Source organism: Ziziphus jujuba, chromosome 9 (genome assembly GCF_031755915.1).
Source record: "Ziziphus jujuba cultivar Dongzao chromosome 9, ASM3175591v1".
NCBI lineage: Eukaryota > Viridiplantae > Streptophyta > Magnoliopsida > Rosales > Rhamnaceae > Ziziphus > Ziziphus jujuba.
In genome coordinates this window covers 1,702,637-1,718,727 of record NC_083387.1, presented here as the reverse complement: position 1 = coordinate 1,718,727, position 16,091 = coordinate 1,702,637, and the positions used below count along the sequence as shown (strand labels likewise).

At 36.8% G+C, this 16,091-nt stretch overlaps 2 protein-coding genes across 2 annotated transcripts; both read right to left on the bottom strand.

The window, feature by feature from the left end:
* Positions 1 to 6,306: 6,306 nt before the first annotated feature.
* Positions 6,307 to 6,983, bottom strand: LOC132799546 (uncharacterized). The gene is made up of 2 exons (XM_060811628.1): positions 6,730 to 6,983; positions 6,307 to 6,627 (listed from the first exon to the last, which is right to left on the bottom strand). The coding sequence occupies exons 1-2, from the start codon at positions 6,915 to 6,917 to the stop codon at positions 6,489 to 6,491; spliced, it is 327 nt and encodes a 108-aa protein (XP_060667611.1). The 5' UTR covers positions 6,918 to 6,983; the 3' UTR covers positions 6,307 to 6,488.
* A 120-nt stretch (positions 6,984 to 7,103) lies between these two features.
* Positions 7,104 to 9,680, bottom strand: LOC125420408 (uncharacterized). The gene is made up of 6 exons (XM_060811502.1): positions 8,937 to 9,680; positions 8,700 to 8,843; positions 8,184 to 8,534; positions 7,482 to 8,111; positions 7,288 to 7,383; positions 7,104 to 7,216 (listed from the first exon to the last, which is right to left on the bottom strand). Exons 1-4 carry the CDS (start codon positions 9,639 to 9,641, stop codon positions 7,608 to 7,610), a joined length of 1,704 nt encoding a protein of 567 aa, XP_060667485.1. The 5' UTR covers positions 9,642 to 9,680; the 3' UTR covers positions 7,104 to 7,216; positions 7,288 to 7,383; positions 7,482 to 7,607.
* Positions 9,681 to 16,091: the final 6,411 nt, after the last annotated feature.

The window sequence follows — 16,091 nt, the reverse complement described above, 5'->3', positions numbered from 1 at the left end:
TTTCTTTTAAATCTTTTTAATCCTCATCACACGTGTGAATATTATTATTGTTCTGGTAAATTTTTTTTCCCTTTCCGATTTATTTAAGATTATAAAGGAAACATTGAATTAATGGGTTTGGGTGCTTAATAGATTAGTTCCTATCCTTTGCTTTCATTGGTTATTGGTTTTGTGAACCAACCCACTAACCTAATTAGGAGCTCAAATTACGTACTTAGCCCCTTAACTTTCCCCTTTCCATTAAATTTAAGTTTAATATGGCTTCTTTATAAAGGGGATAAAAAAAAAAGTTAGCTATGCCCTTATAATTCCTAAATTAATAGAAAGAATTTTTATTCTCAAAACAAATTACTAGTTTTGCTAGGTATTTTTTTGGGTCTGCAATTTACAATAAGGATATGGTAGGATTGATTTTCATTGAGAATTTGGTAGAAGCGGTGGTTGCAAAACGCTTTGGATTTAGTGGCAAACGGAAACTATAGGTTGAAAGGATTGAAAAACAGTTTTGGAAATTGTTTTTAGAGGTTAAAAAAAGATGCCCAGTGGCAAGTTGATTTGGAAAAAAAGTAGATATAAATATATATAATTTATTTAAAAAATACAAGAAAACTGGTCAAAAGGGTCCTGAGCCTCTGAATCTAGAAAAGTTGGGTCAGATGCAGTGCATTTGGTTGACGTACATCTCGCACTGCCTGGCAATGGCTTTTTTTTTTCTCATTATTTATCATACATCACTTCACTTCCAATCCATCTTATCAATGGCAATAATAACAATTATTCAATTCAATTTTCAAATGCCACGCTTTTTACTAAAGTTAAAAGTTCTGTGTTATTCATTGGCACAGAAAGATTCCAGGATCAGTTGGAAATAGCTTGTTGAAAATATTTTCAATATATATATATATATATATAATTATTTTGATGCATCAAAATGGGTCTTCTCGAACACCTGTCCTGCCAAGGAGCTTGAAACTTCCTCTTCATCCATCTCCCACGTGGCGCTGGTATTATTTTTCTAGATGAATGGATGAACAAATGTTTTTCATTATATAACTGTACAAATTTAATTTATATGCAATACGCAGGGCATGCCAAATAAATTGTGCTACCGAACAAATCAAAATCATCCAAATTTAACCATTGCATTTTCAACAAACCTTTTTAAAAGCTTTATATTTTTTATTTTAAAAAGTTACATCTTATTTTTATAATTTGAATGGATTTTTTTTAAATTAAAAAACTAAAATAAAAATAAAATTTAGTTATTTAAATATAGAAAATCAAACTCACTTTCTATGTAAAATATTTAATGAATTTATTTATAATTTTATAATTTTTATGCATAATTTTATTTAATTTATTAATTATAACTTTATATTGTAATTTTTTAAAATGTTTTCGTATAGGAGGAGAAAAAAAAAAGAATACATAAAATATAATTGTTTATGAGAAAATGTAAAATAAAAAAAAATTATTATACAAATTACTATAAAAATTTAATAAAAAATCTTACTTTTAATCATTTAAATTTTTTCATAAGTTTTATTTTAATAATTATGCTCTTTAAAACAAGGAGCATAACTGAAAATGCTTTTAGTTGATTATTTATTATATAGGACTCCAAGACAGAAAAAAAAAAAAAATAAATAAATAAAGATTAGTCCCCATAGTGTCTAGGCTGAGAGTGGTTTGTTTACCTATTTAATTAAATCTCTTATACAATTCTGAAACAGCCTTGCAGCGCATCTAGTAAACAAAAAACTTTCAAAGTTGTAGTTGAAACCGTTCTGAAACTACAAAATTACTGTATACCATCATCCAATCTTCCTCAACATACTCCAATTGTTCTTTATCTCTATCAGTTTGATCTTCCTATTATTTAATCAATAGATTTACTACTCTATCCTAATTTGATTTCAGTCTCAAAATTCTATTAGGAGGGACAGGCACCGACATATATATTAAGATCTCAAGCATGGTAACATCTGGCCCTTGAATCAGAAACTGCCCCTTGCGCAATATATCATCACTTATTGGTAACCTAATACATATACAACAATAAAAAGTACTGGGAGGTGAAACAAAGTTCTTGCGACTTTCTTTTCAAAATTCAACTGTCATTAAATGGATTATGGATGAGAAACAAAGTTTCCTTAACCATGCTAGCTTAATACTCAACTGCATGTGCTTCCTTAGCTTCTTTTGCTATGACCCTGAACTTCTAAAACATTTGGTCGCCCATATATCTGCCCAAAGCTGCAGCACAGTTAGGATGCTGTTGGCTGTTGTAGGATAATGCCTTTTTTCCCATGGATCATGGTGCTTCCTTCCGCTGTTTCCTTGTTCCTTCTCAAGTTTTCTTTTGGGGTTTTTCCCATGAATAGCCACCTTACAACTCCATTTTAGAAAAATAGCAAAATTTTTTTTTTTTTTTAAAAACTAGCCACCTTGGGACAAAAATACCCTTGATAAAATTGAAAATTACACAAAAGCTTTCCTTTCTTCTACACAGCCGTTCGTTCGTGGGGGTGGGGTTTATACAAAACTGTTCGTGGGGTTTCTCTAAACTCTTTGCATCTCATCGCCTCTCACTCTCATTTTTTTGTATTTTCTCATATCTCAAACTAAAATCAGGTAAAAATTTTGTCTTTTTTCTTATTAGATGAAAGTAAGGAAATATGTGTTTTTTTTGTTTTTTCTCTTTCTATTTTTTCTTGTAAGTTTTATTAGTTTAGGGTTTTTTAAGCTTTTTATTTGATATGGGTATGCAAGAAATTGATTTATGAGATGTTCTATGTGATTTTAAAGATACTTTAGGTGGCATATGGTTTGAAAATGGGAGAAATTTTGTGTAAAACTGAAAAATCGCGAAAAACAGTAAAAACGGAGGAAATTTGGCGAAAAAGATGAATTTCCGCCAATTTCCTCCAGTTTGTCAGTTTTCGCAAATTTCCGCCAATTTTCCGCCAGTAGGAAAAAGCTATATTTGGCCCCAAAAAAAAAACAGAATCAACTTTTTTAATACAGTTAATATGTTTGTTTAATATTATTCAAAATTTTATATATTTATTGATTTAGTTTAACGTTATTCATTTAATTTTGTAGTCAAATGGAAGATGATGACATTGTAATTGCGATTTTATACAATGGAACATTGGTACAAAATGATAGTGGTGATTGGGAATATCGAAATGGTAAAAATGTAATGGTTTCCGTCGGCAAGAGATGCACAAAATCAGAGTTAGAGGATGAGATTTTCAATTGTATTGAGATAAATCGAAATGAATATTTGCTAAAGCTAAAATGGATATATGGACGATGTGCAGAAAAGTTGGATCCTACAGAAATACGATGTGATAGGGATGTGAAATGCTTTCTTCAAGAAGTGAGGAATGGAGGGATGACAATGATGCGGCCTTCATTGTATGTTGAGGTGATTTCAAAAGTTGAACATGTATGTAGAAATGTTCATCAAACAGCATTTGCTTCGGATAGTGGGAGTAATCTTCATTCTTTTTCTTGTCCTCCAATTGGCGGTCGTCTACCACAAGCTTCCGGTACTGAACCAATTCAGGCTACATCTCAGGAAATTATGGTTCAAGAAACTCAGTTTAGAGATCAAGTTGATGTTCGTGGGGGGGCCCGGACATCATTTAACATTCACGAAGGAGTTGATGTTGGAGGTGACTATGCTGAACGGTTTCCTAACGACGAGGAGTATGAGTAGTTGCATCATATTGATCATGATGAGAATTACAATGCAGCAGGGGATGATGTTGGTCATAATGATGTAGATTTTGATCATGAGTTACCGGATAATGATAATGATATGCATCCTGAAATGAACAATGAAGGAGTTGATGATGTTAGGGTTCATCGTGCTACAAGTGACCACATATCATCGAGCAACAGAAGTGGTTCTATGGCCATATTTTCGTCAAAGTTCACTGGCTGTGAGAGCATAGTAGTTGGACAATTATTTCGCAACAAACGTGACCTACAGAATAAACTGAGTATCTATTGCATGCGAGAAAATAAGGAGTTCAAGGTGACACGATCAACTACACAACGGTATGAGGTTGTATGCTTGGAAAATACTTGTAAATGGCGACTATGTGCAACCACATTTAAAAATGGAGAAATATTTGTTGTGAGAATTTTTGATAATGTACACAGTTGCTCCTTAGATATCGTGCATCGAGAACACAAGCAAGCCAGTAGCCGGGTTATCGGGCAATGTATCAAATCTAAATATGAAGGTATTGCACGTGTTTACAAACCCAAAGAAATTCAACATGATTTTTTGTAGAAATATGGGGTGAATATAAGCTACAACAAAGCATGGAGAGGTAAAGAGTATGCACTTAACAGTGTTAGGGGATCTCCAGAGGAGAATTTTGCTAAGTTACCTGCCTACTGTTTTGAGTTAGTGTCGAAGAACCCTGGGACTGTTACACGTATCAAAACAGACGATAATAACAATTTTGTATATTTCTTTATGGCGATTGGAGCAAGCATTAGGGGATTTAAATCCCACATAAGACCCGTATTGGCTGTTGATGCAACTACATTGAAAGGGAAATACAAAGGGTACATGTATATTGCATCGGGCATGGATGGCAATAAGCAAATATATCCTTTGGCTTTCGGCATTGGAGATGGAGAGAACGAGCAAGCATATACATGGTTTTTCCAAAACCTGAAGGATGCCATCGGAGATTTTCCAGATTTGGTGTTTGTGAGTGATAGACACCCCGCTATTGAAAGGGCATTACGCAAAGTTTTTCCCAATGCATACCATGCGTTGTGCACGTACCATATAAGCAGAAATATTAAAGCAAATGGACATGCGAAAGATGAATCAATAATACAATGTTTCATGCTCGCAGCTAGTGCATATTTGGTTGAAGATTTTGAGTTTTATATGGGGCAAATTGAGGCAAAAAACAGTAGGGCTGCCCAGTACATTCGATCATGTGACCCTACAAGGTGGGCACGTTCTCTTTGTCCATGTAGAAGGTACACTATCATGACCACCAATATTGCAGAAAGCTTGAATGGCATTCTGCTAGATGCTAGAGAGATGCCAATAGTAGCATTAATAGAGCACATACGGGATTTACTGCAAAGGTGGTTTTATGAGCGACGTACTGCAGGTGCAAAATTGACAAAGCCTGTGACTGACCATATGGAAGAGCAACTCAAACTACGAAATTTGGAGTCCATCGGACTACGTGTGAAAGCCATTAATATGCATGAATTTCTTGTGGAAGGTGGGAGTTTGAGGGGTACAGTTAATCTCCAATCAAAAACATGCTCATGCAAAGTCTTCAATCTTGATCAATATCCTTGTGATCATTGTATTGCCGCTTGCAGAGACCGAAAAATTGCTCCTTATGGCATGTGTTCTCATTACTACACCGCGGATGCATATCGTGCAGCTTATGCTGAGTCCATTTATCATTTGTTAGATGAAAAACAGTGGCATGTCCCGGATGACGTGGCAAGTCGCATTATTCTTCCACCAAGATGGACACGTAGGCGAGCCGGTAGACCGAGGATGCAACGCATACCATCCGAAGGTGAAGATGTTATTGGACGTAGATGTAGCCGATGCGGTGGTGTTGGACATTATAGGCAGAGATGTACGAATCCATTGTCTTATGTTTCGAATTAGAAAGTTTTAATTTAGTGTTATGGTTTAATATGTTTTGATAATTATTTCATATCTTTTTTTTTTTTTGAATTTAATCCTAAATGAAAAGATGCTTTCTGGAATTGATTTTCAATCTTTAGTTTACATATCATTTTATGAAATGTCCAAATGATTTTGAAAATAAAAACAAACATATATCAATTTTATTTTTATTTAAAATGGTTATTGATTTTAAATGTCACTACATTTTTTGTTAATTCCATCTTCATCTTATATAATATTTGTCTCCACTTCCAATTTTTTTTACCCTACTATTAACTTATATAATCTATTAGAAATTGATTTTCCAAGTGGAGGAAATTAGTTTCTAATAGGAGTAAAAATTATTCAACGATTTCCGCTTGGAGGAAATGTTTTCCAACAGAAGGAAAACTATTTCCGCTTGGAGGAAAATTTTTCCACCTGGCGGAAATTTATCAAGAGGCTTCAATTTTTCTTCATATGGGATTTCCGACTGGAGGAATGTTTTTCCTCCATTTTTCCTCCAGTAGGAAAATTTTTCGGCCTATAGGAAATATTTCCGACAAGCGGAAAATTTTTTAAAATTTGAAATTGAGCTCTTAAGGCGTTTGTGCATAACGGAATTCTAATAAATAAACATGGCACATTTCCTATAAGGTCAATTACTTATCATTACATCAATACCACATTGTTATCTTTGTTAAATGAACATTATAAGCCACCATTATATTTACAATTAAAAGTCAAATATAATAAATAATATGCATCTATAAACATGAAAAAAGGAAAGAAAAAAGCATCACCACGCAGCTCATATGCTAAGTTTTTTGTTGTAAACCTCATATGCATACTTCTTCCTAAAGAACTCCATGTTATCTTGTGTGAATGTCAATGGTAATCTAGCATGTAAGAATTCGATGGTCTTGAGTGTAAATATGCCACAGTCACCACTACAAAAACAAACAATTATTATAACATATATTAGTATTATTAGAACCATATTCAATAGTTAATATTTATTCAACAAACATGTAAGTATTAAGAGGTTTTACCCGTTACTTTGCTGAGGGGTATTTTGTGCCAATTCACATGTAAACTCGTCAACGGAGTCTACAAGATCCGGCCGCTGCTCATAAAAGGATGCAGACCGCAGTAAATATGGTAACATTATGCATAATTTCTGGAAATAAATTTGTCCCTTGTATCGGTTACCAGCCTTATCTGAATCATATACAGTCATGCGACGCTCTTTTAAGTCCACGTGCCCTACCACCCAATGTATGTTGCGCTTGTTTAGTGGAATCAACAATTGTCAATACATTACAGAATTTCAGTTAGCACAATAAATAAAGGAAGGCACATGAATAAATGAATAGTTAACATTACACAATTTGGACATGTATATATTACATGATTTACGTATTTCCATGGCTTGGACTTCTTCATTCGAATCCCCAGCACATATTCTTGCATTGCGTATGAGAATTGGAACTTAGATGGATTGTCGATGAACTTTCCATGACATTGCTCAATGTATACCTACAACAAAATAATTTATTAGTTATCTAAAATCACAATAGCCACATATAGGACACCTGGCCGTTACTTACCCAAAATCCTCCATCTAGCACCTCAAAACTAGGATAAAAAATATCAGGAAATTGATTGGCACGTACACGAAATAGGTAAGGCAGGACTTCCATATGCTGCATTGAAAGACGAGTTAATTTTAAATTACATCCATGCAGTTGAACAACTATCTATGGAATTTATCAAATTATAAAATAAAAATCTTGATACTTACATCGTGATTCAGCCACTTCTCACTGTTTATAAGCAACTGGAAAAAGTCTTTACCCGCAGTCAAAATGTCCATATCAACCTTTGATGCCCAACCAGACTTCATAAATTTGTCAAAATTTTTTACAAGTCACGTAGGTACTGGTTTGTATGGGTCGAACTTCAAAGTAGAAGATGCACCAGGTAAAGTGCGCTGTAGTTTTTTTCGCAAGCCTCCGACACTATAAGGAGTTGTAATAGCTGCTGCCGCCTTCCTATCCCTCCTCCCAATATCTATGTTTTGCTTAGCAGCTGCTACCTTTCTTGCACGTCTCCCGGCAGGAAACTTTGATGGAGACACTTTCTCAATAATCGTAACACTTGGTCCTGCATCGTCGTCAACATATGGCTGTGACTGTCTATCAACGGGGGTCGCATCGGGACCATACTCTCCTTTATTTTCATCCCCTTGACCGTCCATCCCATCTCCCAACCCGTCAGCACTAACTCCCACTCCTTGGTGCTTCATTAACTTATCAAGCTTGGTGTCCAAACTTGCAAACTCTCTAAGCATGGCGATTCGTAAATCCTTAACGTCTTGCCGTACACTAGCCACTTCGCCTTCAAGGATTGTTAATCTCTCTCTCAAAGGTACCTAAAAGAAATAATAATTATTAATACTTGCAATAATGAAAAAAAGATAAACATTCATACAATTTATTCAAACCTCATCATGGGATGGAGTCGTTGGAGGTTGGGATGGAGTCGTTGGTTCAACATGAACATGAGCAGCAACTCCTGCAGTCGATGAAGAAGGCTGGTCTGTCGGCTTATGTCCCATTCGCCGCCTCCCTCCTTTTCCCATAATTTCCACAGACGCCTCTTTCCGTTTCTTACTTATTCCACTTCTTGTAAGTGGAATACCTTCATCTTTTTCATCATGACTTGCCTGTGGTGGCTTGTCTCGAACAGCAGGTGCAACATTGTATGGAGTACTGTCATGATGTACATCCAATGCCAAGTTGCCGATATATGCATGCTCAACTTCAGTCACATTCATTAAGCCATGAACGGGATACTGCAAAAGACAAAAGGGATTATAATCAAGTGATTAGCAAGTAATACTAATATTCATACAAATACTGCAAAAGTGTATAAATAATATTATTATGTTGGAATGTATATTTATATATATATATATATATATATTTGTACATATAAGTGGAAGAACTCATAGACTTACATCACGATGATCGAAGAGTTCAGTGGCCTTCTCAAATCTTGGCACTTGTGAAAAATGCCAATTAAGAATTCGAGGGAATGCCATGTCCGGCAACTTCTTTCCGAATGCTTGACCCAACGAAGGAATTGTCTCAAAACCCCAAATCTGTCAAACAATTAATTAGTAATCAATAAGTAACGAAATATACACCATACATACAAGTGTAACAAACTTTAAATAATAGTGTAACAAACTTACCATGAAAGCCAAAGGAAACCCACAAAAACTATAACTCTTTGACTTCTTTAAAGCGATGGACTCTCTATGCTCAAAAGCACTCTTCAACGATCTAATGGTGGTAGTATACGATAAAGTACCCCATGGATAGTTATTGAAGTACTCTAAATCGTCCACCATCTCCAAGTGATTATGAGGTGCGGTGGCCATGCTTTCTTTGCCTAGAAGAACCGTCTCTAGGAAATATAATAAAGCCAACTTCAATCTATCATCATCGGCTTCATCATTGTCTTGACACTGTGCAGTCAGGAAAGCTTCGGTTATCTCCGAATTAGTGACCTTTCGCTTTCCGCCAAAATACGTGTCACTAATACGAGTAGAGATGTTAACCTGCCTATTGGGTTCGTAACCAAACCGTAGACCTGTAATTATGGTGAAGTCCCTCTGTGTAAATCTAGCACCACGCCCTCCAAAATTGAATACCATAGAGTCCTTGTCGTCGCAAACACATTGCCTATACAGCATGCTGTTGACGATGTGGCCACTAAATTGTATCTCGTTGGCCTTCAAAAAGTGGCCAAAACAGCTATCCTCAAACTTCTTTATTTGGGTTGGAGTCAGTTTGAACTTAATATCCGACACGGCTTTCCAGAAGTTCGATCTACAATTAACCTTTGCCCTCGATATCTCCGAGTCCCAAAACCTTCGTTGGTAATCTGAATCCATTTATCTGCAAATCAAATACAACAAAACATAACAGATGGAGGAAACGTTTTTTCTGACACGAGAAAAGCCTGAAGGACAATTTTTCCGCCTGGAGGAAAAGGTTTTCCGCTTGGAGGAAAACATTTCCTCCAGGAGGAAAAGGTTTTCCGCCTGGAGGAAAAAATTTCCTCCAGGAGGAAAATGTTTTCCTCTTGGAGGAAATTCGCCTGGCGGAAAAAATTTCCTCCAGGAGGAAAACATTTTCCGCCTGGAGGAAATTTTTTCCTCCAGAAGTAAAAAAATTCCCGCCAGGAGGAAAAAAAGAGAAAATATTTTCCTCGGGGTGGAAAATTTTTCAGAACCAAAATAACATACACCTAACGGGATTTTCAAACCAGCGCATAATACATTATACATTAGTAGTGTACATTATACATTGCTTCGTAAAGATAACCTATAGATATATTATGGTTTCACATTCAAACCTCCCATTATATTCAAACAAAAACACAACTTCACAATATTAGTAACCATGCAGCAATCAAATTTAGCATATTATATGTGTAAGATGTGCATATGAACAAGAGCATATGAGAAATTTGGAAATTTTCCACCAACAGAAAAAAACCACAAGAAGCATAAACCCTTTTAAACAAATATAATCCATACAATTAGTTATGTCTAACCAGTCATAAGCCAGATCTCAACATGAACACCAAGAAAAACAACTAACACTCCAGTTAAAATCTCTGTTCTGGTTGCCTAAATATGACCTATCAGTATCACAATAATGCAGCCTAGATACAAGTGAATCAATAGCCTTGCAAGAAAGAAAAATCAACCTCCCTACACGTAAGTTCACATAAATACTCTAAATCATCCACCATCTCCAAATGATTGATTATGGGTGGCAATTTCATATATTCATATGGGAAGTGAAATTGCAACAATTGTGGTGAACTGGTGATACAAGACATCAACAAGAAATTGGTTGTTCAGGCAATGGACCGCCAGTGCGGAAATTTTTTATGCTGGTACAAATAAAAGCAATTTCCACTGTGGTTCTCTTACCAAAGGAATCCAAAATTTTTTTTTGCTTGCTAAGATACCAACTTCAGTTGCTGCTGCTACTTATATTGTTCTTATGAGACTCCCAATACTGAAGCAGCCTGTTTCCGAATGGCCAGCTATTGACTTTCTTATTTACTAGCCATATTATTAACTAAACTCCTAATGATAAAGTAATTAAACTAACACATTCTCAAAAACACATAAAACCTTCAACAAATATATAGATATACATATAGATATTTCAGATACCCGCGTTATTTTTTATAACACATTTATTTAAAAGAGTGACAAAGATCGAATCGGAGAGGACTTCTGGTCAATTTAACGGAGCAACTTCTGCAGTAAAAGTCAAGTCCTCCACAAGACGAAAGACTCTTTATATCTGAACCAACCAACCAACAAACCAACCAGCAAACCTTAAGATAAAAGAATACACTTTATTATACATAGTATGTGAAAAAAAAAAAGAAAAAAAAAGAAAATTACAAAAAAAAGAAAAAAAGGAAAAAAAGGACGGGTGGTTGTTCTTCCACAGACCACTAAAGATCGATAAACACAGAATATGGTAAAAGTGTCAAAAACACTATCACACATTAACTTGCCAATTTAAACATCTAAAACTGTAATAAAAAAGCACGCAGCTATCAGCAATCAAACAAAGAACTTAACAAAACAGAATGAGCAATAATTTCAATCCGACCGGAATCCATAGAGATCAGCTTCGACGAAGCATCGAAGGATGCATTTTCTACGTCGTCAGGCAAATTCAAAATGGAATTGAAGCTTGAAACTCACAGGGGATTCGGAATCGACCAAAATGCTTGGTATTGGAACCCTAAGCGAGATTTGGGTTTCTTGGCACCAGCTGACCAGAACCGAGGACTGCGAGAGACTTACACCGACCTTGAGGTTCTAACACTGAGTCGAAGGGTTAGTGTGCGAATCGAAGAGGAACAATCGGAGGGTTGGGATGTAGACTGGACTTCCCAAGCGAAACGCCATTTTCTAGGGTTTTCACCGGTGTGAAGCTTCAACGACATCCTTCTTCCTCTACTCAGTTCGCTGCACCTTCCTGTGTTTCAAAAAAGAATAGGGAAAGGGAAAGCAGAAAAAGTGTTTTGGTCGACGAAAAGAGATAAAAAATAAAATAAAAATAAAAAGAAAAATTAGTAATAGAGGGTATTTTAGTCCGGATATTTTAAAAGTGGGTTACTTTTTAAAAAAAAAAAAAATTTGCTATTCTTCAACAAATGATTTATAAGGTGGTTATTTTTGAAAAAAACCCTTTTCTTTTCGTCTACTAGTTTTTCTGATCTTTTGGGCCCAAAAATCTAGCAACCTTGTCACATTTTGGTCCCCTGTTAGATGCGCTAGTTACCAAGTTAAAACAAAGAGAGCGTTCCTTGGGTTGGATCACCCATTAGTCTTGGGCCTGTTAGGTGTTGTAGTTGGGCTCCTATAACTTTGGTAGATTTTTAAGCCTTGTCCAATAAGCGAAGACATCCAGCCCGATCTGGAGCCACACGAGATATGTAGCTTACGGCCTTAGACCCAATAATACTTTTGAGTTGAGTCCTTTTCATAGATATAATTAGTTTTTGATTAATGTCGGTAAACTTATTTTGATTTTATTTTAGTGCTGAATATGCTCTAAATGCAAATAAATCATTCAATTATAGTTTAAAAAAAAAGAAAAGAAAAAAACCTTGATCACAAACCATGTGGTAGGTCACCCACAACCAATTCTAAAGGCTGTCTTTTGAATATTATAGCACCAAGAAGCTCTTTAATATATGGACTTAATTTTTGACAAGACAGAGTGCTTAGCCATATTCCAGTATTTTTCTGGCAATATATGTTAAAATTCTCCTTTACATTAAAGAAAACCATACAAAAAATGTTTCATTTAAGGCCTAAATCTTTACCTCTTGTTTTTCCTTCAATGTCTGACTATCCCATCCTATCTCCTTAAGGAAATTCTTGTCGGCCAAATTGGCATGAATGTAAATATTATCCTAGGGAAAGATAAATAAATGATACAGTGGTTGGTATGTTGCAACTATCATGGAATATATATGCAGCTATCTAGCTAATTATACAGCCTCACGGATGGATGTAAACTTGTTCTGTTTGACTAGTTCCTATGTGGAGGCGCTTGGCTGGCAAATTATAAGCATCCATCCTTATCCTTACGTGCTTCATATTTCATATATATATATATATATATGTTAGAGTTAGTGACCCGAATTCTTGTTGACCCGACCCGAAAAGCTCGCGGTGCGACCCATTTGGTGAAACTAATTTTGGAGAAAAATTTGGGGCTCAGTGGTGGGCTACGGTCTCGGGCCGAGGTATGGACCTGTTCAATTTTAGGGTTTCTTCCGTACTATATATATATATATATATTTTTGTTCGGCTGTAATTGGGGTTTTTAGGGTATCTCAAAATTTGGCTCACCTTTGTACCAATCCTTCGATATTGGATTTGCTTCTCCCTGCCCGTGGTTTTTCCCGTCAAGGGTTTCCATGTAAATTGTGTGTTTGTTCTTCGTTTTCTTTGTTTCCGTTGCTATTTGTTTTTCTCCCAATTCCGTAACAAGTGGTATCAGAGCCGCGTCTATCTATTTGGGAAATTTTTTTTTTCTTTCGATCATGGTAACAAAGTTCGACATTGAGAAATTTGAGCGCAACATGAGTTTCTCCATGTGGCAAGTCAAGATGAAGGCGATTTTGACACAGAACGGTTTACACAAGGCGTTGGTTGGCAAGGAGCAGATGCCGTCTTCGTGGGATGCCGAAAAGAAAGCCGAGGTTGATGAGCGTGCCCTATCCACCATTCAGCTATGCTTGTCCAATGAAGTTTTGAGGGAGGTCCTTGATCAGAAGACAACAAAGGACTTATGGGACAAGTTGGAATCTTTGTACATCATAAAGAATCTCACAACGAAACTGATTGCGAAGCACCGTCTATACACCTTTTCTATGGTTGAAGGTACATCTATTAAAACATACATAGATGACTTTTCTACTATTTTGTTGGATCTGGCGAACATGGACATTAAATATGATGATGAAGACCAGGCCCTAATGCTACTGCGTTCTTTACCTCCATCGTATAAAAATTTTAGGGAGACTTTGATTTACAGTAATAAAACCCTAAAATTGGAGGACGTGAAAGCTTCTTTATATTCTAAGGAGTTGTTTGATAAGGAGTTGACCAGCAGTTCGGATAACAATAATTTTGGGAGTTCCGGAGGAGAGGGTTTGATTGTTAGAGGTAGAACATCATCTAGAGATCAAAATAACAATGGTGGTAGTCGGCCAAGATCGAAGTCAAGGTTCAGAAACCTTATTTGTCACTACTGTAAGAAAAAGGGGCACATCAAAACTGAATGTCGTAAGCTTCAGAATAAAAATAATGAAAAGAGTAAGGAACATGCCGAAGCCAGTGTCGCACATGAGGAAATTGAAGATGGAGATGTTTATTCAGTGACTGAGGATAGTTCGGGCAAGCAGGGATGGATTTTGGATTCAGCCTGTTCATTTCACATCTGTCTCCATAGGGATTGGTTCTCTTCTTATGTTCCGGTGGATAAAGGTGTTGTGCTGATGGGAGATGATCATCCTTGCTGTGTCATCGGCATTGGAACTGTAAGGGTGAAGATGCATGATGGAATTATCAGAACACTATTTGAGGTACGTCACGTTCCAAATATGTCTAAAAATTTAATTTCTTTATCTGCTTTGGACAAGTCTGGTTGTTCTTTTTCTGGTGGAGGTGGAGTTTTGAGGGTTCTGAAGGGTGCTTTGGTGGTGATGAAAGCTATCCTGGTTGGTACATTATACAGGCTACAGGGTTCTGTGGTAATGGGGTCGGCTGCTGTTTCAATGTCCATGTCAGATTCGGATGTTACTCGTTTGTGGCATATGAGATTGGACCATATGAGTGAGAAAGGTTTGGCGATGTTGAGCAAACGGAGTTTGCTTGGTGATTGGAGTATCTCGAAGTTGGAGTTTTGTGAACATTGTGTGTTTGGGAAGCAGAAGAGAGTTAGCTTCAGTACTGGAATTCACAAAACCAAAGGTACTCTAGACTACATTCATTCAGATCTTTGGGGACCCGCACGTACTGCTTCTAAAGGCGGTGGCAGATATATGTTGACCTTCATTGATGATTTCTCCAGGAAGGTCTGGGTATATTTTTTGAAGCACAAGAATGACGTATTTGCTATCTTCAAGCAATGGAAAGCTTTGGTAGAGAAGCAGACGGAAAGAAGGGTGAAGCGCCTTCGTACAGATAATGGATTGGAGTTCTGTGATGGTGTTTTCAATGAGTTTTGTAGAAACGAAGGGATTGTTAGACATCTCACAGTTAGAGGAACTCCGCAGCAAAATGGTGTGGCTGAGCGGATGAACAGAACTCTTATGGAGAAAGTCCGATGCATGCTGTCGAATTCTGGGTTAGCACAGGAATTTTGGGCAGAAGCAGCTGCTACAGCTTGCTACTTAGTGAATCGTTCTCCATCGGCAGCAATCGATTGCAAGACTCCTGAAGAGGTATGGTCTGGAAAACCTGCTAATTATTTAGATTTGAAGGTGTTTGGATGCCCTGCCTATGTTCATGTTAATGATGGTAAGCTTGAGCCTAGATCGAAGAAGGGCATATTTCTTGGTTACCCGCAGGGTGTAAAAGGATACAGAGTTTGGCTTCCTGATCCAAAGTCATCTAAGGTTGTGATTAGCAGGGATGTTGTGTTTGATGAGATGGCAATGCTGCATCCGAAAAAGGAGCTCGTTGTTTCAGACAGTATGCCAAAGCAGGTGGAGTTTAGGGTGGAGGAAGTAAGTACTTCACAGAATGGTTCAGTTTCAGGCCCATTTGAGACACCCACTCATGTGGAAGAAGAGAGAATTGAGGAGGTGCAGGAGCATTCGATTGCCAAGGATAGACCTCGCAGGGAGATCAAGAAGCCCTCTAGTTTAGCTGACTATGTCACTTTTGCTTGTGTTGCAGCACAGGAGATCGAGAGTCCCAGTGATCCTTGCAACTATTATGAAGCCATTTCATGTGAGGATTCTGCAAAGTGGTTAATTGCTATGCAGGAAGAGGTGGAGTCGCTTCATAAGAACCACACTTGGGAGTTGGCATTACCTCCAGAGGGTAAGAAGATTGTGGGATGCAAGTGGGTCTACAAAAAGAAAGAAGGCATTCCTGGTGTTGAAGATGCGAGGTACAAAGCACGTCTAGTAGCGAAGAGGTATTCACAGGTACAGGGAGTTGATTTTAATGATATATTTTCCCCTGTCATTAAACATACTTCTATTCGTGCTTTGTTAGCGCTAGTTGCTATGCATGATTTAGAGTTGGAGCAACTAGATGTGAAGACCGCTTTCTTGCATG